The sequence below is a fragment of the Magnusiomyces paraingens genome, assembly GCF_902498895.1.
Source record: "Magnusiomyces paraingens strain CBS 517.90 genome assembly, contig: contig5, whole genome shotgun sequence".
Lineage (NCBI taxonomy): Eukaryota > Fungi > Ascomycota > Dipodascomycetes > Dipodascales > Dipodascaceae > Magnusiomyces > Magnusiomyces paraingens.
The window spans coordinates 2,694,879-2,717,818 of NW_022474071.1; the positions used below are offsets into that span (position 1 = coordinate 2,694,879).

Genomic DNA, 22,940 nt, shown 5'->3' on the forward strand with positions numbered 1-22,940 from the left:
GCCTATATTTTTTACTGTTTTTAATATGGGTTATATCTTTTGGTTTTTTTACTGTCTTTTTTGGATTTATTTTCTTTTCGATAAGTTTCTGGAATCTTAACTTTAGATTTAGTATAATTCTCTGTTTTAGAATTGCTTGGATTATTCCATGATGTCCATGACGTATAAGACATGTTTGAATTTACCAAATCTTTAGTGTCCCAAAGAGTAACAGCTCCATCCTCGCCACAAGAATATAATGTATGAAGTTTTTCTGAGTAATAGATTGAGCGAACAACTTCTTCTTTATGCCCTCCTTGGAATGTAATAGCATCATGTACCTTAGCGTTTTCGTTAATGAAAGGAATTAATTTAAAATTAGAGATTGACGAGCTTCCACATGCAATATATCCAGGAATGACGTCAATCACATATTCACATTTCCACAACTTTCGAATATCACCAAAACGACAAGGAGGAGGTTCAACAACCGATGAGTCAGGATCAGCTACATCATAAATTGAAAATGTTTCCATATGGGATAAAGCATATATTTTTTTTTCTGAAATGAAACCTGTGCTATGAATAGATGCTTCATGGTTTATAGTTTGGTATACTGCATCGTCTTCATCGTTTATGTTAGTATCATAAATATTAATAAGCCCATCAGTAGATCCTGAAATAAGGCAGTTTAACTTCTGGGGATGAAAACGAACTGCTGTAACATCATCATTGTGGGAATCCACATATGACACAAGTGGATACTTTAAATTCCTGATGTCCCAAACATGAACACCAGCATCAGAGGCAAAAAGTTCTGTTCCAGCAGCAATTCTGTTGAAATCGAAGGAAATATCTAAAGACAAGATACCGTGGTTAGGCAGTGTTGAGGTTAAATGTGCTTGTGGTGAATGCCCTCCAGTACGAACATCCCAGATTTTAACCCCATCAGCGCCACAAGAAACAATATTTGAGCTAGATAGACTTTTTATATCAGTAATACTCTCCACGTGTGCATCATTTATCACAAAAGTTGGTGAAACTTTTGAAGAATTATAAGATATGAATCGAATTGAACGATCAGATAATGAAATAGCTAACCCAAAATCATCCGCTAATGGAGCTATCTTTAAAGCATATTCATTTTCCTTCAAAACAGAACGTGACAATAAATTTACTGACATTGAAATTTTGTTTTATCAATGTTTAGCAATCCCTTTTAAATAATATAAATCGTTAAGCCCCTCTTTACCTACTATGTATACAATATTACAATGTGGGTAAATTGTTTTACTGTTTCATATTCTTCAGTATCAAATTTTTTTTAATAAACCTTGCATCATTAAGTAAGATAATTAAAGTTATGAGTTGTTAAAAACTATTATATAATAAATTATTAATATTTTTTTTTTTAAAAATGTGTTTTTAACGCGTTTTTTTTTAGCATTTACAAAAAATTCTTTTCTCTGATTGACAAAATCAAAAATATTTAATTTGTCTCAACTTTCCAAAAAGTTATTTTTAAAAATATTTTTCTAAAAAAGATTTCATTTTATAATATTTGACTGTTTTGTTTAAAAAAGATGAGTTCAGCAGTTAGTAAGTATGCATTTATTTATTCATAATTTAAACACCAAATTTCTAACATTTTAGATAAATCAAACCAAAAATTTACACCTAAAATTACTGCACGTGGAGCTCCTCGTAACAGTCGACGAAGACTCTCAATTACATCTACTTCAGCTGTTTCAAATTCTGCGAGTTCCATTAAAGGTAATATTGACCAAAATTCAGTTATCAATAATGAATTTTCTTTGGATGAACGTAATAAAGGGATCACTCACAGACTATCTGTTACACAACATAATTCACAAACGGGATCTATTACACAAGAAGCTAAAGCCCTATCACAACAAACTTTAGAGCTTTCACAGAAAACTTCTGCTATAGAAGAAGAAAATGATTTTGCGGAAACTAAGCACGGTATATTGCCTATTTCTTATTCAAACCGTTCAAACATTGTTAGATCCAGGTCTTCGATCCCTTCAATTCCACCGAATTTACTAACAAAGTTGGTAAATTCTAAAAATACCAATGAAAAATCAGTAGAATCCAAAAACAACAATTCGGAGATTAAACTGAAAGTTCGTCCTCTTATTTTTAAGAGAAAAGCTCTTGATCCAATTTCAAGACCAAACTTAAAAAAAGTAATGGACACTAATCATTTAAATAACCATGATAGTGATTATTTACCAGAGGAAAATACCAAGCATAACAAAGTAGAACCGGAGAATTTCATTCTGCCTACACCACCCTCAACCCAAACTAACAAAAATTTAAATATAACATCCCAAAGCATATCTTCACCCAATTTAATTACTCCATCAGGGGCACAAACGATTAGTTCTCAACAACCTTTAGATTTTGTTTTTCATCCATTATCACCATCAAGTCAAAAATCTAGCAATCATGACGCTAATATTGAAAATTCGTCTATATCTAAAGAAATTACATTGAATAAAAGCGCGAAACCTTCATCCCATTCATCTTTACAAGATAATTCTAATCCCTTTAATACTAAACCTATTAAAATTACAGAAAATTTAACACCAAGTAATACTGCTGATGATTTGCTGGATATAGGAAAGCAGAATGAAATCAAAAGTACTACCGAAATATCTGGAATTTCTTATAACCCCAAGTTGACTGAGCATCCGAAACATCTGGATTCTACTAGTGTAAATATTTTAAATAAAAATTCTCTTGACGAAATAAAATATAATACAAATGTCGCAAATATCACAAACATTGGAAACTTGTCGCTAAATAAAAAAGAAGAAAAAAACAATGAAAATGGTAATGGTAATGGTAGCGACAACGACAACGACAACGACAAAAATTTTGAAAATTGTGACGATGTTGATGTTAACGTTGCTTTGGAAAGCGAAAGTGAAAATGAAAGGGAAAGCGAAAGGGAAAGCGAAAGGGAAAGCGAAAGGGAAAGCGAAAGGGAAAGCGAAAGGGAAAGCGAAAGGGAAAGCGAAAAACAATGTGATAGTGATAGTGAAGGTGAAAATGAAAATGAAAATGAAAATGAAAATGAAAATGAAAATGAAAATGAAAGTGAAAACGAAGATACCGTTGTCAATGATAGCAATGGCGATAAAAATGACTCTTCAGATCTTGAAAAGAATGGAAATGATAGACCTAATTTACTAAAAAGTTCCGACAAAAATCAGCATTTAATTGTTACAGATGAAGTTATCAGTGAAGAAGAAGATGAAGTAGATGTTTTTGATACCTCGAAATCTATGACTGTTCGTCGCTCTGCACGTCTTCGGTTGATGTCATCACCTATATCTTTCAAACCTCTTGCAAGAGGTCCATTAGTTACCAAGAATAAGCCTCTTCGCTCAGTCAGGGGATCTAGTAAACTAGATGAAAACAACAAAAATGTGAGAGCCAAAAAAAATAATTTAAAAAAAAAACCTCGAAAAAAAAGTACCTCTAAAACCACACCAAGATCAAGTCAAAGATCTAGCCCTTCTTTTAATGATGATAGCTCATCATTTGACAATTCTCAGGCGCCAAGTGAAAGTTTATTAAAAAATATTGGAAGCTGCAGCTTTATAAAGTACCATCGAAACCCCACTTTAGAATCACCACTTGTTTTGAGCATTGTTGATAATGGTATTCACGATGAGAAAGGCAGAATATTAGTTGGCCCTAACGATATTCCAAAAAGAGGTCGTGGACATGGCCCTTTTATCATTTCAAATACAGAAAATGTGGCTATCAACCCAGATCAATTTACAATGGCGGATTTGTGCTCCCCTGAATTTTTCATTGGAGAGGAAGATGAAGAATTTACCAAATATGAATCAGCGAGGCTTGAGCGTCGAAGGAAAAAAGAAGATATTTTGGTGAAGAAAAAAATTGCTAGAGGCAAAGGGCATACTCTCAGAGAGATTCAATTAATTAATGATGGTTTGGAATCTAAATTTGTTGGAGAAAATGATGAGTCTCAAGAGCTTGATTTTGATCATCTTGTAGATACCACTAAAACACAACCAGCCGCACCACAATTAACAATGGTAGATGGAAAATTTGTTATCGAATCTACTGAAGTAGATCGTCATCGACTAGCAGAGTCTGCCTTTAATGGACCAGATGGTGATACTCGTGTCCGAGAAGTTGTTAATAAATATGACGAGTTTCATAATAGCTCAAGTTTTGGGAAGCATAAGCGCACTGAAGCATGGACTGAAAATGAAACCAATCTTTTTTATGAAGCTTTATCAACTTGGGGTACTGACTTTTCTGTTATTTCAGAGCTTTTTCCTGGAAGAACCCGTCGCCATATTCGAAATAAATTTAAATATGAGGAGAGATTAAACCCAACAAAATTAGAATTAGCTCTTGTTCGAAAAATGCCATGCGATCTTGATGGGTACTCTGTAATTAGTGGGAAAGAGATGTTATCTGTTCAATCGATTGAAGAAGAAATTAACGACATTAATCGTCAATATGAGCAACAGGTCACAGTTGAGTTGGAAAATAAGGCCAAAGCAAAGGCAGATGATGATGAAAAGGCGATGAAGGCAGATGAAGTAGCTTTTGGTACTACAGCCTCAAGTGCATTCCAAGAAATTAGAACTTTTCGGAAAACTAAAGCGCAGTTACGAAAAGAGCTCAGGCTGAATGAAGTTGTCTTGGGATCAATTGATGACATGTAATCATTTTACATTTATGTTAATAAAAATAATAGAAAACTTCTATTTTTTATACTTAAAATAATCTTATAAGATTATATAATCTAATTAGATTATTATATATTTAATTAGAATTTGTTTGGTAATCACATAATGTATATCTAGCTTGAATTTAAATATTAATAAATTTGTTAATCTTCAGTCGCTTTGTATTTACGAGAAGCTGTTAAGTCACCTTAGTTATCAAAGAAGCAAGTGTTGCAAGACTTTAAAGCTGATAATTAGTTTGAAACTTAGTTTCTAATAGAAAACCACAGGCTAGTTTATGTATAACCGGTTTCAAATTTACCGTCGTGACGTCAGTAATAGGCTTCTCTAAAGATACTGTAATTAAAGTATGTCAAATTACAGGTAAACTGATCTTTTTTTATAGCACATGAAACAACTCTTTCAACTAACTCACTTATAACGAAAGTTCAGAAAGCCAAATAAACTAATATATGTATATTTTTAATTAAACATATAAAAATTTCTCATGGTTTATCCGTCAAATCATCGATTTTTAGACAAAAATGGATGTGTTCTGATAGTTGAAAAATATTCACCTTTTTTACAAAGGTATACATATTATGACCAAAGGTTTAAAAAATGGAATTTTTCGAAAACTTTCATTGTTACAATGAAGCTTCTGGTACTTATGTTAATTGCTTTAGTTCTGATGATAAAAGCAACATTATTATTTAAGCACGAGCTATTTCAAATTAACTACTTTACTGTTCAATTTTATTTACTTTTATCACGACTTAGTCCGGTACAAGGGTCAATTCTTTTGACTGTTTCAATTTTAATTTTATTGCTTCGGACATCTGAAGGTATTTTTTTCTTGAAATCTTTGAAATTATGAAAAATCAATCAATATAACTAACTAAAATAATATAGAGGATACACTTTTGGTAATGCGTGACTTAGGCATCGAGCTTTCATCGACTGGGAAATTTTATTTTTTTGGGGGATCGCAACTATTTCTAAGCAAAGGCGAAATTCTTGATATATTAATACAAGAAGCTTTTGTTGGTATTGAAGTTCAATTTTGTTTAATAATTATGACTTCAGATGCACGTAAATTTCATGTTGTTTTTGAAAATTTAAAACCTCGAAGGCAAGTTTTAGAAAGTGTTTGGATAAGTTCTCGAAAATGCTTATTTTCCATTGAACAGTAATATGTTAAAATCTGTTCTACCTGAAAAAAATTTAATTTACGCTAAGGGATATAACATCTGATACTACTTACTACCTTTATTCCCAATAGATAGCTAGCTGTTCATGTAATTTTATAATAATTTTGATATTTCTTTTGTTCTAGTTACTCAGGTTATCGATTTTTTTTTTTTTTTTGCTTTTTGCTTTTTGCTGAACAACTTTAGATCCTTTTTCACAGACTTAAGAAATACGTATCAATACTAGGAAAATGCATTTAACTGAAAGACTCGTAACCATGTAATATATTGTGATGATGACAACTTTAAAGTACAAGTGGAAAGAGCGAGAAGTATCATCCCGGCCATTGTCCCCTGGAAAACATTTTTGACAACACGGTATATATTGATTTTTAAAATGGCATCCAAATTTGAAAAAAAAAAATGTTTTATGAGATAAATTATGAACAAGTAACTTAAGCAAACCCTGAGAATCTTAAGATTTTGTTTTTTTCAAACGATACTTGTTGAGTAAAACTGATGCTATAAAACGGAGAAAATAAATACAATGTTGATGGGTCTGGATTCCTAAATTTTTACGAATGTATTGATCTCATTATAATTATATTCAGTTACATAACAATTTCAAAATCTTAAACTTTTGATCTTTTTCTTCTTCTAAAAATATTAAAAAAATTTGTGCTTACTTACTGTAGCAAGGTAACCTTGTCTGATATGTACTTTCAGCTATTCGAGTTGAGATCTTACACTGTTGAAAATATGTGGGAGGGAAATGGGAAATGCCCCTAACAAAATGGTCGATTTCTTATAAATCTGCCAGAAAATTTGATTTTTATCTCCTCCTTGTCCTAATTCGATCATAAAAAATTACCATCTTGGGAATTCTTTGATAATCATCAACACAAACATTACTAAGATTAATTTAATTCTTACTAAAATCTCGTACAATCCTGACTAATTTATCACGTGAAACTTTTCCATTTTCTCACCCATTTATTTTCAAGTGTGTTATGCATATCTCTTAAGTAATTGTTCCCATACTACAACGTGAGCTTAAAAAAAGAAATTGAGCCGCACATGTACGTCTTAACGCACCTATTTGGGACAGAAACTTTAAATTTAAGGAATACGATTATGGTAACAATCATTTTGCCACATTATTTCTAATTACAGGAAAAAATAATAAAATATTAAATGCCTCCTAGCGGAATTGAACCGCTGACCTTTGCATCTCATAATACAAGTGCAATGCTCTACCCCTAAGCTAAAGAGGCATCCCTTTATAATATGTAATGAAGTTATCGTATAAGAGTAAAGTCGGATTGTCCAAAGAAAAAACCAAGCTAATAGTTTAATATAAAAGACCCGCAGAATATGGCTTTAAGAAGAATTGTTGGTGCTTATCGCACAACTCCTATTGCGGTACTACAAAAGGAAGCTGGTATTATGCCATATAGTATTAGGCTAAAATTTATGGTGGCACGAAAAGCTATTCGTTTACACCTAAATATTAGCAAAACTAATCCTATTAATGGTCATTTGTTAACATTGATTGAGAAATCTCCAATTGCAAAGCTAACCACGCTTTACATGTTGGCGAAAGATGATAGAGACTATATGATTAAAATAGATGAAAAACGAAAATGCAAGAGGGTTGAACCTCTTACACTGAAACAACAACAAAATCAGACGATTGGAATTTTGAAAAAACAAGCAATGGAAGAATGGCAAGAAATGTATTGGAACAGCAGTAAGGATCTGTGGTATCATAATATCACAGTGGAGTCGAAATGTACTGATAATCTTTCCAAAATGGTTACGGGAGTGATCATGAAGAAAGATAGTCGAAGGATCTTGAGTAATATTACTCAATTTCGCACAGGCCATGGCAACTTTGGCGCATGGTTTAAAAAGTTTGGAATTGAAAAGGATAGTTACAACTGCAAATGTGGAGAGCTGGAAACAGTTCATCACATTTTAGTTGAGTGTCCTTTGCTTGAAGAGGAAAGAAAAGGACTGAAACGGATATCTCCAGAGATGGACATGTCGACTCTCTTAAACAGTTTAACTGGCTTACAAGAGATTGTAAGCTTTATCTCTGCTTGGAGGGATTAAGAAATACAATTACAGCGTTGATGAAGACAAGTGGAGATAGGTTGGGAAGGTTTGGTTATTTTAACCCCCTGTTCCTCGTAAGCTGGCATCAGGACTTATTTTCGGGCTGTTGGAGATGCAATGTTGAAGCCAAAATTAAAAGTTTATTATCAAAATGAAAAAATATATAGTATGGACAAGAAGGATAGCGCAGATGCTGATGTTATATAATTCTATAACCCTTGAATAAAAACAAACAAACAAACAAACAAACATATAAAAGACCCCCCTTTTCTTGAGGATGTGTACGGGAGTATACACCTAGACTGAAAAACCATAGGCTACCCTGGTTACAGGAATGCCGACTCTTCCGTACAGTCTAAATAGCCTGCAGGTGATTGCGGGCCGTATCTCTGACGGAAGAGATTAAGAAATACATGGGCGTCCGTGAAGATAAGTGGAAATGGGTTGGGAGGGTTTTGGGACCGACAGACTGGTTCTCCCCGTTCCTCGTAAGCTGGCATCAGGGCCCATCTTCCGGGCTACCGGAGACGCACAGAACAGAAACCACCCGTACTAAAAAGGTACAAATGAAAACCGGCAAGTCACATAGTCAGACAATAAAAGGATAGCGCAGATGCTGATGTTATATAGTTCTATAACCCTTGAATAAAAACAAACAAACAAACATAATATAAAAGATGAAAAAGTGCAACTTACTTTACCTAATGGAGAACTTCGTGAACCCCAGAAGGAAGTTAAATTGCTTGGAATTACTTTGAACAATCTGCTTGATTTTAAATCTCATATTTTGAATAAAATCAATAAAGCAAGAAAAGCTGTTGGTGCTATTTGGCATCTTGGTGGCGTGCAAAAAGGTATGCGAGGGTCTGCAGTCAGATCACTGTATATTGCTTGCGTGAGACCAATTGTCGAATATGGCTTAGAAATTTGGCATCACAAAATTTTGAAAGGAGAAATCCACAAGTTGGAAGTAATGCAGAATATGGCTTTAAGAAGAATTGTTGGTGCTTATCGCACAACTCCTATTGCGGTACTACAAAAGGAAGCTGGTATTATGCCATATAGTATTAGGCTAAAATTTATGGTGGCACGAAAAGCTATTCGTTTACACCTAAATATTAGCAAAACTAATCCTATTAATGGTCATTTGTTAACATTGATTGAGAAATCTCCAATTGCAAAGCTAACCACGCTTTACATGTTGGCGAAAGATGATAGAGACTATATGATTAAAAAGGATGAAAAACGAAAATGCAAGAGGGTTGAACCTCTTACACTGAAACAACAACAAAATCAGACGATTGGAATTTTGAAGAAACAAGCAATGGAAGAATGGCAAGAAATGTATTGGAACAGCAGTAAGGATCTGTGGTATCATAATATCACAGTGGAGTCGAAATGTACTGATAATCTTTCCAAAATGGTTACGGGAGTGATCATGAAGAAAGATAGTCGAAGGATCTTGAGTAATATTACTCAGTTTCGCACAGGCCATGGCAACTTTGGCGCATGGTTTAAAAAGTTTGGAATTGAAAAGGATAGTTACAACTGCAAATGTGGAGAGCTGGAAACAGTTCATCACATTTTAGTTGAGTGTCCTTTGCTTGAAGAGGAAAGAAAAGGACTGAAACGGATATCTCCAGAGATGGACATGTCGACTCTCTTAAATAGTTTAACTGGCTTACAAGAGATTGTAAGCTTTATCTCTGCTTGGAGGGATTAAGAAATACAATTACAGCGTTGATGAAGACAAATGGAGATAAGTTGGGAAGGTTTGGTTATTTTTAACCCCCTGTTCCTCGTAAGCTGGCATCAGGACTTATTTTCGGGCTGTCGGAGATACAATGTTGAAGCCAAAATTAAAAGTTTATTATGAAAATGAAAAGATATATAGTATGGACAAGAAGGATAGCGAAGATGCTGATGATATAATTCTATAACCCTTGAATAAAAACAAATAAACAAACATCAAAATTATTAAAAAAATTCTATCGGTGTATGTCAATTAATATGCAAACATTTTTAAAATATATGGAATATTTTAAGCAAAACTCATGTATATATTGTATTAGGGTTTTTTATTTTATTTTTTTTAAATGATGTCAAAATTGGAACATTATCAACTATACAATGAAAAAAAAATATTAATATTTAGAACTTTTTAAAAAATAAGGAATCAAAAAAGTTTCGAAATTGTTTAACAATGTTAACATGACCAAGTTGTTTTGTTTGTATTTGTTTTTATAGATGGCAACCATCATATTTAACTATTATTTTGTAAAAATTATCTTATCTAATAATCTTTAAAGAATTAGTCATAGGACAAACTCTAATCACATATCAAATTCACAATGAAATTCATTTTTTAAAAAAATTCTTAAATAAATACAAAATTTATATGGTATCATAAACAATGAATTTATCGTCTCCAGATTTTAATGAAATAATTAATGTATGGATAATTTTTGATTATTATTAAATCAAACAAATCTAATTAGCATTTTTAATAGCTGGTTGAAAGATTCTACACTCCAGGAATCCAAAGCGTTGAAATAAACAGGTACGTGAATCCTATCTTGTATTCAATCTATTTTTTTTTAAATATAAACCCTAACACCAGTCGAATCTTTAAGAATTCAAAAATATTTACAAGATTTACAAAAATCGGAGTATGGATGGGAACTTGCATTAAAATTACTTAAAACGAATTTACCAAATTGCCAATTTTTTGGTGCTTTAACTTATACAGTGAAAATTAATACTTATGACATTTCAAAAAATAAAGCGGAACAAAAGTTACCGAGCGAAATTTTAAATGAACTTTTATCTCTTTTAGTTTATTTAAATGAGAATCCACTTACATATACTGTTGTCATTCGAAAACTTTTATCTACTCTTTCTAAATTTTTTTCTAGATTTTACGCAGAGTGGTCATATTGCGTTGCAAGTGTAATTGAAACTATCTCTAGTAATACATCTGTCATTAAACCAAAAAATAAAGATACGATATCTTATATTCTAAATGAGAAAACAGCGATTTTATGTTTAGAGTTTTGCCAGATGCTGGTTGAAGATATTGCGGGGAATCATAACATGGAAGCAATCCAATGTATACATGTTAACGACAAGCTTAATGAAAATGTTAATATTTTGAATGCTCTACTAAATCATTGTTTTCAAACACTTTATCCTATATCATACTCTGATGTTCTTCTTGAACATGTATTTAAAACTTACGGTTCATGGGTAGTTTATTTTCGCCGGTCAAAGGATATTCCTGATTTTCTTTTGTCTGTGACATTGTTCATTTTCGATTATATTAAGGAAAGAAAAGATGAATCCCTTTTTCATATTGCTATTAATGAAGTGGTAGAAATAATTGATCGACTCCCATCATTTTATTCATCAGATCTTCGTATCCATTTAACAAAAACACTGGTTCATTTGGGTGAGCCTTTAATCAAAGGAATAATTCACAAAAACGACCAAATTTCTAAATTAAACAATTATTATATTTACAATAATGATGACGATATTGAGGAATTAGAATCATTTGCATCCGATTATGCCAAAATTTCGATTGCATTGTGCGAATGTGAAATTGGAAAACCTGATCGCTTAAATTCAGATGAGATTTCCACGTTGTTTGAATATATGCTTATAATTTCTGGATTTCCTGGTATCCCTTATGTGGATAACAAGCTTGCGATGTATATTTTGGAATTCTGGACTAATTATATTGATTCATTTATAGATACTGCATCGTCCAGTGACATATCCGAAACAAATCCCATTATTATTAAGGTAGTAGAGATATTTTGGAACAAATCGGCTTATCCTCCAGAAAATGTTAAATCTTCATGGAATTTTGAAATCCGTGAGGCCTTTGAATCTTTTCGAAAAGATTTTTGGGAGCTTCTCGATATGGCATATCCTTTAATTGGAAGCTCCTTGTTTCTCACATTCTCTAATAACATCATTAGTAACTTGTCTTTAAACACACCAGATTGGGTTAAAATTGAAGCTTCTCTTGCAAGTATAAGTTGTTTGTCTGATACAATTCCTTTAACAAATGAATTTGATGTATTGTCACAACTGCTATCTTCATCTTTAATATCAAGATTAGGTCAAATAGAAGATAAAGATATTCGGATAACCTGTGTTAATTTCATTGGAAATTATGATACATTTTTTGAAACTGACATTGGTCAACCTTTTTTATTTCCAGCTCTAGACTATCTTTTCAAATCACTGAATGTGACCATCTTATCAAACACAGCTTCAAAATCTATTCAAAAATTATGTTCATCTAGCAGGTCATTTTTATCAAATAATCTTGACGCATTTTTTAATACATATATTAACTTAAAACTCTATGAACATCTGGACAATATTTCACATCAACGAATTGTTTTATCTATTTCTTTTGTTGTTCAAGCTTTAAAAAATTTTGAGATGAGAGCAACCTGTACTGATAAATTGTTGACTCCTATTTTAGGCGAACTTGAAAAAGAATTTCAAAAATATAGTGGAATGCTTCAAAAATATAGTGGAATGCTTCAAAATTCCAACGAATCTCCATATTTGCAAATATCGTTTGACAGACTAGTATCATTGCTTCGTTGTATTGCCAATGTTGGTAAAGGTCTTCAAGAGCCGGACGACTTTTCTGATTATTTTGAAGGTGACCTAAAAAATATAGCCGAATTTTGGGATAAAGACATGTGGAATATAAGATCGCGAATAATTGGGGTTATAAAAGTTTTTGCAATTGACCGATTAGAATTTCAAGAGTCAATTCCAGTTATTGAGGCATGCTGTGATATCTTCAAATCAGGGTTTTCCGAAAGATCGCCTGGTCCTTTTGTGTTTTCAATAGACACCGTTTTGGATTTTATTAGTTCTAAAGCCTTATGTCTTAATACCCTGCCTCTCATCATAAATTTTTCCAATTGTTTTGTTACTTCTTTTTCAGTTGGTCATTCAAAAATTCCTTCATATTACATTAATTCACTTATTGACATGTTCAGCGTTCATATTGAAGAAACATTAAATTCTGAGCCAGAAGCGCAAAATGCATATTTAAAACTTTTAGAAAAAATAATTTGCCGTTACATGGATGTTTTTTTATCAAACAAAAATGTGACTACTATTATGAAATTTTCTGTGCTCAGGCTTGCTTCTCATGAACGATTCGTTTTAGGTGCGTCAGCAAAGTTTTGGTGTGCGTTTATACTTTCAAAAAGCGAAAAAACTGCACCATTTTTGCTAAACATTGGTCCCTGTTTAGTGGATGTTTTAGTTGACAAAATTTCTGGTGATGCTACCCGAAGTGAACTTGACTTATACATCGATGTTATAAAGCAATTGATGCTGAAAAAAATGATGATTTCAAAGCCTTGGTTTGAAAATTCATTACTTATAGCTCCTAATTCCTTTGTGGATAAAGTAAATATTACCCAAAGACGCAAAATCTTTCAGCAACTAAACAGCTTGAGAGGAAATAAAAATACAAACTATGTTGTCAAAGAATATTGGTTAAGCGCTCGAGGAATTACTGATTATATTTAACTGTCATAATGAACTTAGAGTCTAAATAATTCTATTTTAAAAATCAATTAATTTATTAAATAATTAAATATATGTTGGATATCATGATATCTTAATAAGTCAAATAAGAACATCTGAACAAAGGTTGATAATATTTTTCTTTAGGCACGCTAAATGACGTTAGATAAAGATAATATCTAATACTGTTGAATATCATCCAATAACTTTCGACTCTCAGTGATAAAATCTGCCGGATGAATATTAACAACTTGATATCTTACTCGTTCAACGTTGTTAAAAAATTCTTTGCGTGCCTTGATCTTAAAAATATACTCATTGTGATTGTAATCCTCCATCACGTGTTTATATGCTTCATCATTAGATTGATAATAATCATACAACTCATTTGCTGACACACCCAAAAACACTTGAGCAGTTTCATCAAAACACGATATCCATATTTGGTCTGTATAATCGTTTGCTGGGACAGACAGAACATAACGATAATTCGGTTTTTCTATTTCAACATCACACTTTTCACAACGCCATTTTTCGTTAGTTTGTTGAACGACTTTTTTATTGCAATTTGGTTGTGTACATGCTGGATAGTATGGTTCTCTTTGAATAATTCTGTTGATGACTGCCATAGTGATAAAATAATCAGGAGTATCTGACATCCCCAAACGGTTTTCTGTGGCCTCTTGGAGCGTCAAATATTTTTCAGGAGTTTCAAATTTACCGTCCCCACCAGAATTGCTGATCCATTTAAAATTGCTGTCGAGCCCACCATTTTGATACCAACCTTGCAAATTGTATGCTTCATCAATTTCTGGATCATTAATAACTAAACCTGATGCTAATACTGAAAGAGATTTACCATTAAAATCAGATACTCGAACACCTTTAATTGCCACCACATGACCTTGTTTTGACTCATCAAATTTTGTTGCAGTTTCACTCCATAATGTAACTCTGACCATGAATAGAGATTTATCGACCAAAATTATATCCCTCTTGGTGTATTCTTTCCCAGTTTTAGACATTTGACTTGTAGCATCATAAACGTTGTGAGCTACACCAATGACGTTAATTACTGATTCTGACTCAACATCAGCCAGTTTGTCAAGTGGTGTAAAGTCGGCAATCATTTTAGGAACCGATTCTGAAAAGTCATCAGCAGGTTCAATCGTAGTGTTACGATCAAGAGTGATTTCGTAATCGTGTTTCAAATTAGAATATTTCTTGTTGGCTGAGTTAATTCTGGCTCCAGATATAACAAACACAGATCCAGGCTCTAACATATTATAGTATGTCTCAACAATTTCATTAAACCCAGTTGCACGGATTTCACCACTTTTGTCGACTAAAGTAATATTAAATAAACTTCCATCATTTCCAGATGTCTTTGATCTAAAAGTTCGAATGTCAGATCTATATTCCACACGAGCACAAATACGCCATTTGGTAGTAAAAGGGGTCAAAGCACTAATTTCAGTAAAAATTCCATTTGATTTTTTTTGAGGATGAGACTGAGGGTGGCGACTATCATTAGAAGCTGTTTGATCTTCTTTTTTTGTCAATTTATGTTGATCATTAACAAAACTGAAAATTTCTGTACTATTAGAAGCAACAGGAAGAGCAGTGGGTGCTTCACTGGGAAATTCTCCTTTTCCAATATATTCCGAAGTTCGAATAAGAAGGTAATATTTTCCTTTCATAGGCCTTACAGAATAATTTTGAATTCGTATCAGAGAATTTGGAACATTTTCAAGATCTGATAAATCAAGACCTTCAGGTGCTTCAGTGCAAAATCCTGGTGCCGAATTCTTCCCATCATGAAGCAAAAAGCGAATATTTTTTTCATCTCTCTTGTATTTCAATATTTGAAGAACAACACCTCTCGGTGCCAACCAACCCGAATCGTTAGAATGACCAATGATATTTGATAAAACACCATAAGAAATTTGAGGATCACTCATTATTAATAAAAAAAATTCTTAATTTTAATGGAGAAAAGTAAGCAAATGAGATAGAGAAAATAAATAGAAATAGAAATTAAAAGAAATTAAAAGAAAAAGAAAACAAACAATAATGTTGGCCAAATATGTGAGTCCAGAATGGTTTTTTTTTTTATTTTTTCTAATTTATGTTTATTATTACATAACGCGTTTGTGTCAGTCATTACGCGTTATTTACGTGTTGTTGACTTTTGTGGCAAATTTTTGTTTATCGCAAAAAATAAATATAATTTTGTTTTTTATTTATTTATTATATAATATATATTTATTATAATAATGATAATTATCATGATAATATATGATCATAATATTATGATAGTGTTGATTATGGCGTATTTAGACAGGGTAACTTATATTTTGAAACGGAAAAAGTAAACAAAAAAGGGAAATAAACAAGCAATTTTAAGTAAACAAGAAACGAAAACGAAAACGAAAAATAATTTAAATAAAAATTCTTTTATTTATAACTTCAATTACACTTAATTAATAAGAATAGACAAGGTCAATAAATTTATTAAATAAAATTATGGGCCGACTAAAATCGATTGAACTTTATAATTTTAAATCATATAGCGATACCGTTCGCGTTGAATTTGGTAATGCTTACTTTACAAGTATTGTTGGGCCCAATGGGTCTGGAAAAAGCAATATGATGGATGCTATATCATTTGTTCTTGGAATGAGAAGTAATGTTTTAAGAAGTGGACAGCTTACGGATCTCATCTATCGTGGTAGGGTTATGAAAGAAAGTGATGAATCTTCTTTGATCCCTTCAAAAGAAACGAAAATGGATCCGCGCACTGCATATGTAATGGCCATTTACGAAAGAGATGATAAAAGCATCCTTAAGCTGAAACGATCGTAAGTATTCATGGAAATATAAATTATTAATCTAACAATTTTAGTATTGGACACACATCTGCAGGAAGCCAATATCGAATCAATAATGAGCTTGTTTCCATCCAAGAATATGAATCAACGTTAGCAAAAGAAAATATTCTTATTAAGGCCAAAAACTTTCTTGTTTTTCAAGGAGATGTTGAGGCGATTGCTTCACAATCACCAAAGGACCTATCTCGAATGATAGAACAAATTTCTGGCTCCTTGAAATATAAAGCCGATTATGAGAGAAAAAAGGAAATCAGAGATTCAACCTCTAATATAAACTCTCTTTCACACCGAAAAAAGCGATTATTTATTGCTGAAATTAAACAATATCGAGTCCAAGCTGACGAGGCACGGATTTTTGAAAAAATGATACACGATAGGGATGTTGTTGTTCTTAAGCATTCTCTGTGGAAGTTATATCATTTAGAAAAGACCGGTGAAGCATCCGAAATTGAACTTAACAGTCTTTTTTTACAAATCAATGATAAAAGTCATAAAGTTAATGAACTTCAACTACTTTTTAATACAATTAACAAAAAATTTGCAGTTTCTAAGTCTGAAGTTATTGGGTTAGAACGGGATACCAAAACGCAAGAAAAAATTATTCAAGAGAAAAAGAATTATTTATTACCTGTTGATGAAAAAATCAATATGACTCAACAAAATATCAAAAAAATAAAAGGTACAATTGGTCAATTAAAACCAAATTTAACTCATCAATCTGAAACTATTGAAACTCTTCAGAAAGATATGTCCATTGTTGAAGAGGAAAAGGAAAAGTTTGAAAATCAGTCTTCTCAAATTATTAGAACTGCCGGCCTAGATCTTTCTGACGATGATATTGAAGAATACGAAAACCTTAAGTCGAAATTTGCACAAGCTACTTCAGATCGACAATCTGAAATTGATGGATTTAAAAGAAGACTGAAAACAGAAGAAGAAAAAGTTAAGACGTTAGAATCAAAATACAACCAGTTGAAGGTCCAGGAAGGTGTTCTTTCTAAAGAAGTAACAGATTTGAGAATCCGTCTACAAAGTCATGAGTCACAGTCTGAAGAATATACTACAGATCTTAAACTAAAAAATAAGCTACTAAACGATATTGTTACTGAGAGGAGAAATAAGCTTGCAAAAGAGCATGAGCTTCAAGCTAAACTTCAGGAAGTCACTGATTTTCTTGTCAGATACAGTGTTAATCACAGAGAAAATGAGCGTGATGCACGTATGAAAGATGAAGTAGCCACAATGAAAAGATGTATTCCTGGTGTTAAAGGGTTTGTTTTTGATCTTTGCCAACCCAAGCAAAGAAAATATGATACTGCTATTTCTACTGTTTTAGGGAAAAACTTCAATTCTATTGTCGTTGATAGCTTTCAAACAGCTCAACAATGCTTAAGTTATATCAAAGAAAGGCGTGTTGGAATTGCAACATTTATTCCTCTTGATAGTGTTGTAGTTCAGCCAATTAATAACAAACTGCGTGGAATCTCAAATAAGGTTCGGCTTGCAGTAGATACTGTTGATTATGATCCAGAATTGGATGCTGCTATTAACTATGTTTGCGGGAGCGCTGTTGTATGTGATGATCTAAATACTGCAAAGTATGTTCGTTGGACTAAAAATATCGACGTTAAGGCCGTTACTCTTGATGGGGCTGTAATACATAAGGCAGGGCTTATGACTGGTGGTAGAGTTGAAAATAAAAACTCACAGCAATGGAACGACAAAGAAATTTCTCGTGCAAAAAAAAAAAAAGAGGAATATCAGGCTCAAATGCATGAACTGAACAAGTCAAAGTTTGATACTCATGAAGAACAACTGCGCTCTGATATTGCGGGTTCGCGACTCAAACTTGATGTTATCACTGAAGAAATAAGTAATTTACAAGGTACCTTAAAAGGAAGAGAAGTTGAGTTGCAGCACATTGTCAAAAGTTTGAAAGATATTGAGTTGCCCTTAGCTAACTCCAGAGATATTCTGTTTGATACTAAATCTCGTTACAAAACTCTGCAGTCTCTTGTCGAAAAAACTGAGGATAGGATTTTTGCCCAATTTGTGGCTAATATTGGCGTTGAAAATATACGAGAATATCGTAAAGCTCAAAGTGGGTTTATTACCGAAATTTCTCAAAAACGTTTAGACTTTGTCAATCAAATTTCTCGTTTAAATAACCAAATCCAGTTCGAAATCGCTCGCAGAGATGATACCCAATCTAGAATTGATGTCTTAAATGAAAAGCTCTCAAGAGAAAATAATAGACTTATTGAGCTTGAAAAGGAGAAAGAAATTCTTTCTAGACAGATAATGTCAGAAGTGTCCTTACTTGAAGATGCCAAGCAAGACGTAAGTTCAAAACGGGAAGCTCTTGAGGAACTTTCACATGAAATATCTGATTGCCGTGGGAAGTTAAGTGCTATTCAAAACGAGCAAGATTTGGTTCAAAAGCAAATAACATTGAGACAAGAGGAGATATTCAAAATTGCAATGGGAAGAATAAAAACTTTGAAAGATTGCAAAATCGAAGGTATTGAATTGCCTCTTTTATCCGGCTCACTGAATATGATAAAGATGGAAGGAAGTCATAATGACGAAGAAATCGAAGAAGAATCGATTAATCCAGAAAAAGATCAGCGTGAGATCTTAAAAAGTATTATCATTGATTACTCTGGATTAAGTGATGACTTAAAATTGAATGACGATGAATCGGTAGGTGAGCAACTCGAGCGAGATGTACAGTTGTTGACTATAAATCTTGAAAAGATGGTTGTTAATTCTAGAGCTCGAGACCGTTTGGATGAAGCTGAGAAAAAACTTAGAGAGGTTGATGATGACGCTGAGAAAACAAGATCTGATCATAAAAAAGCTAAAGATGACTTTGAAAGTGTAAAACGTCGTCGGTATGAGCTGTTCAATCGAGCTTATAAACATATATCTAGTCAGATTGACAAGATATATAAAGAACTTACTAAAACCCCTACATTTCCTCTTGGTGGCACTGCAACCTTAAGTTTAGAAGATGAAGATGAGCCTTACTTGGATGGTGTCAATTATCACGCCATGCCTCCTATGAAGCGATTTTGTGACATGGAATTGTTGAGCGGAGGAGAAAAAACAATGGCTGCATTGGCGTTACTGTTTGCTATTCATTCTTATCATCCTTCTCCTTTTTTTGTATTAGATGAAGTTGATGCAGCATTAGATAATGCTAATGTTGGGAACATTGCGCGATATATTCAACGCCATGCTGGTCCTGGCTTTCAGTTTATTGTTATCAGTTTGAAGAATGGTCTCTTTGAAAATTCACAATCACTTGTTGGAATTTATCGGGACCAAGATGAAAATTCTTCACGTGCTCTTACAATTGATCTTCAAATGTATTCATCTTCTAGCGTTGACTCTAAGAACCGAGGAAATAACTCTAATAGTGGGGAAACAAGTATAGTTGTGGAGTAATTTGAGCTTAATAATTAATAATAAAGTATTTTGAATTTAAGGCTTATGTAACTTAGTAATTTTAATTCAATCAAGGTTTGATACAGTGCCTGTGATTTTTTCTATTTCAAATTTTGTAGAAAGTGTGCATGTGAAATTATTAAAAGCTTGCTGCCACTTTTAAAAACACAAAAAAAAAACTATTTAAACCAGCCATTTTACCACCACAACAATTTATTCTACTGTCTTGATTTATTTTTATTTTCAATATCTTTAAAGACTTCAAAGAATTTTAATATTTGACTATAAATTACAACAAAAATGGCAATTTCTGACAGTATGCAATATTTGATTTTGTTTGAGTAAGAATAGTAATTAACTAATAAATAGGTGCATTTCCTTCTTCAAAGATTTTTGATTTAATTCTTCAAACCATTGATTCTAATGAGTCTCTTAAGAAAAAAATGATCAAACAAACAAACGCTATAATTGTTTTTAATCTCACTAATAAATCAGATAAGACTGAATCGTGGTACCTTGACCTTAAAAAAAAGGGAGCCGTTGGGAAAGGCACTTCACCTGCTGGTCCTGCTGATATTACCTTAAACGTAAGCGAGGAAAACTTTGGTAAACTTGTTGATGGAAGCGCTAGTGCTCAACGACTTTTTATGAGCGGGAAGTTGAAAGTTAAAGGCAATGTGATGAAAGCTGCATCTATCGAAACTGTGTTGAAGGCTGCACAGAATGCAAAGCCGAAGCTTTAATCATTTACCTTATATAGGCAAAAACATGGATCAATGTCATCATTTCATTTTAAAAACGGTTTCGAAAATCGATATTTTTTATTTAAAAGAGATAAAACATAAGCAAATTGGCTATGAAGTTCCCCATAGAATTGATCATCTTTTAAAACTGATGTTAAACTACGAGGTGGGTGTTGTTTGCTTTCTCGTCGGGTTCGAAGATATTGATCAAGACCACCTGAAGACGTTCTTCTAAGTGTTTCTTCTTTTTCATATTCTTTGGCAGCACGTTGTTGAATTGACGTTTTAATTAAATTCAAATGTGCCGCAATTAATTTCCATGATCCCATTAGTAGTTGTTCGTCATCACAATGACATATTAAAGCGTATTGTCGAAGATGACCACGAGACATATCATCAGGAACCTTGAAAACGATGCCCAAGGCAGTCCCTTGTCTAGAATCCGAAATTGAAATCGGAGTAAAATCATTAAATGTATTTTCTGATGATAAAATCTTTAAACAGGCTTGGCGAATCATGGCATAACGTTCAGGATCAGAAGGGTATTGAGTAGTTAAGTAAACAACGTTTGAACCAAGCTGAGGTTCATATTTTTGTGTTCTCATAGATGTAATAGGGAAAGAAGATTTTTTGGACTCTGGAAAAGATATCCGACAAGATGAGCATAGTGATTGATTATGTTGTTGTGTGCTTGACAATAACTTTTCGTTATTTACCTTTTTCTTGCTGCTTTTCAACCCTTCTTTATTATAAGGGAAAGATTTAGATTCAGAACTGTTCATCAAATCGTCTTTATTTTTGAACTTTAATACGTTGCTAGAATTTAATTCATTTGAATCAAATAAATTAGGCCTTGTAGTTACATTCAAAGTCTTTTCAAAAGGGAGGTTTTCTTTTTCCATAATGTCATTGTTAAGATTGAGACCAGAATTATTGCCAGAATTCAACTCTCCATAGGGAATCTCATCAATGGCTTGCTGCGGAAATAAAGCTTGTGTAACAAGAATTGACGTAGGGCCATGTAATTCACAAAAATGACCTAAACAAAGCATAAAATCCATGGTAAATTCTTTTTATCGATTTATTTATAATAATTTGAAAATAAGACCATGTCATTAACTTGCTATAATTTCAAAAAAAATTTAGATTTTGGGTATTTTTTATTTGTTTCGGATGTCGGTTTGGCTAGGTCATGAATTATTTTATTAATTAATATTAAGAGTAGTAATATTATTACAAATGTTCACGGACAACTTATGTAACTTAATCTATTTACATGTATTTAATAACTAATAATAACTAATATTATTATTATTATATTGATAACGTAGCGATCAAATATTATTTAGAAATTCGAATAGTCATCGCAATGGCATATTATTCATTATCAGACACAACAGAAACAGAAGATGAGGAGTCAACAACACCTATTCTTACCTCTAACCGATCATCTAATTTTAAGGAAGCCGTGATTCCTTTGAAAATGGTAAGAGTATTGATTATTTTTAGTGTATGCTTTAATGATTTTTCTAACGATACTAAGAGAAAACTTCGCCATGTAGTCGGTATAATTGGACGAAATATTAGAACAAAATTTGATGTAGATCAACAAAACTATAGTAATGATACCAAAACTAATAATATTGATCTAACTGATATTAGATCTGAAAATATCAGTGAGCCACAAGGCATAATACCTTTCCCCCCGATATCTGCACATAAGTTAATAGCAGAAAATAATAAAGCTGGAACAGAGAAACATATTAAAGTGTCCCATCATCGAAGAAGTATACGCGATTTATCATCTGAGTATGATTCTGGGTTGGGACTTCAACAATATTTGCAGGCAACTTTTTCAAAACGAATTCTTTCAACTTTTATTACTATCCATGTTAAAAACCAAGATGATCCTGTATATGTATCAGAAATTTTTTACGAATCTACAAACCCTTATTTTAGTGACATTGATTTGACTGGAAATTTTTTCATAGGTGAAGAAACTTGTTATTTGATTTCTATTTGGGGAAAATCTAAAATTGATAATAACTATTCACTTATTACTTCAGAGGCGATTAATTTATGCGACCTCACATATATTGGGGGATCAATTACAAACTTTAAAATTAATTTTCCTCCTAATTCTTTTATCATATCTTTTAGAGATGGCTATTATATTCTTCCTAAGTTGGCAGCTGTTTTATTCCAAGAGAAGTCTTTGAATATTGAAAACTACAATGAAATAAATACTGATCTTAAAAGCAA

General features: G+C 32.5%; 8 protein-coding genes across 8 annotated transcripts; 5 read left to right on the plus strand and 3 right to left on the minus strand.

Moving 5' to 3' along the window:
- Positions 1–20: 20 nt before the first annotated feature.
- Positions 21–1,163, minus strand: SAPINGB_P006481 (uncharacterized protein; the record flags this gene model as incomplete). Its single annotated transcript, XM_032001192.1, has 1 exon — positions 21–1,163. The coding sequence occupies one exon, from the start codon at positions 1,161–1,163 to the stop codon at positions 21–23; it is 1,143 nt and encodes a 380-aa protein (XP_031857083.1).
- Positions 1,164–1,562: 399 nt separating this feature from the next.
- On the plus strand, positions 1,563–4,715 carry SAPINGB_P006482 (uncharacterized protein; the record flags this gene model as incomplete). The annotated part of the gene is made up of 2 exons (XM_032001193.1): positions 1,563–1,578; positions 1,633–4,715. The coding sequence occupies 2 exons, from the start codon at positions 1,563–1,565 to the stop codon at positions 4,713–4,715; spliced, it is 3,099 nt and encodes a 1,032-aa protein (XP_031857084.1).
- A 2,567-nt stretch (positions 4,716–7,282) lies between these two features.
- SAPINGB_P006483 (uncharacterized protein) lies at positions 7,283–9,749 on the plus strand (the record flags this gene model as incomplete). The annotated part of the gene is made up of 2 exons (XM_032001194.1): positions 7,283–7,993; positions 8,754–9,749. The coding sequence occupies 2 exons, from the start codon at positions 7,283–7,285 to the stop codon at positions 9,747–9,749; spliced, it is 1,707 nt and encodes a 568-aa protein (XP_031857085.1).
- Positions 9,750–10,439: 690 nt separating this feature from the next.
- Positions 10,440–13,597, plus strand: SAPINGB_P006484 (uncharacterized protein; the record flags this gene model as incomplete). The annotated part of the gene is made up of 3 exons (XM_032001195.1): positions 10,440–10,478; positions 10,537–10,586; positions 10,942–13,597. 3 exons carry the CDS (start codon positions 10,440–10,442, stop codon positions 13,595–13,597), a joined length of 2,745 nt encoding a protein of 914 aa, XP_031857086.1.
- A 176-nt stretch (positions 13,598–13,773) lies between these two features.
- Positions 13,774–15,555, minus strand: SAPINGB_P006485 (uncharacterized protein; the record flags this gene model as incomplete). The annotated part of the gene is made up of 1 exon (XM_032001196.1): positions 13,774–15,555. The coding sequence occupies one exon, from the start codon at positions 15,553–15,555 to the stop codon at positions 13,774–13,776; it is 1,782 nt and encodes a 593-aa protein (XP_031857087.1).
- Positions 15,556–16,120: 565 nt separating this feature from the next.
- SAPINGB_P006486 (uncharacterized protein) lies at positions 16,121–19,935 on the plus strand (the record flags this gene model as incomplete). Its single annotated transcript, XM_032001197.1, has 2 exons — positions 16,121–16,455; positions 16,500–19,935. The coding sequence occupies 2 exons, from the start codon at positions 16,121–16,123 to the stop codon at positions 19,933–19,935; spliced, it is 3,771 nt and encodes a 1,256-aa protein (XP_031857088.1).
- A 300-nt stretch (positions 19,936–20,235) lies between these two features.
- Positions 20,236–20,678, plus strand: SAPINGB_P006487 (uncharacterized protein; the record flags this gene model as incomplete). Its single annotated transcript, XM_032001198.1, has 2 exons — positions 20,236–20,251; positions 20,431–20,678. 2 exons carry the CDS (start codon positions 20,236–20,238, stop codon positions 20,676–20,678), a joined length of 264 nt encoding a protein of 87 aa, XP_031857089.1.
- A 44-nt stretch (positions 20,679–20,722) lies between these two features.
- On the minus strand, positions 20,723–21,283 carry SAPINGB_P006488 (uncharacterized protein; the record flags this gene model as incomplete). The annotated part of the gene is made up of 1 exon (XM_032001199.1): positions 20,723–21,283. The coding sequence occupies one exon, from the start codon at positions 21,281–21,283 to the stop codon at positions 20,723–20,725; it is 561 nt and encodes a 186-aa protein (XP_031857090.1).
- Between the last annotated feature and the right edge of the window lie 1,657 nt (positions 21,284–22,940).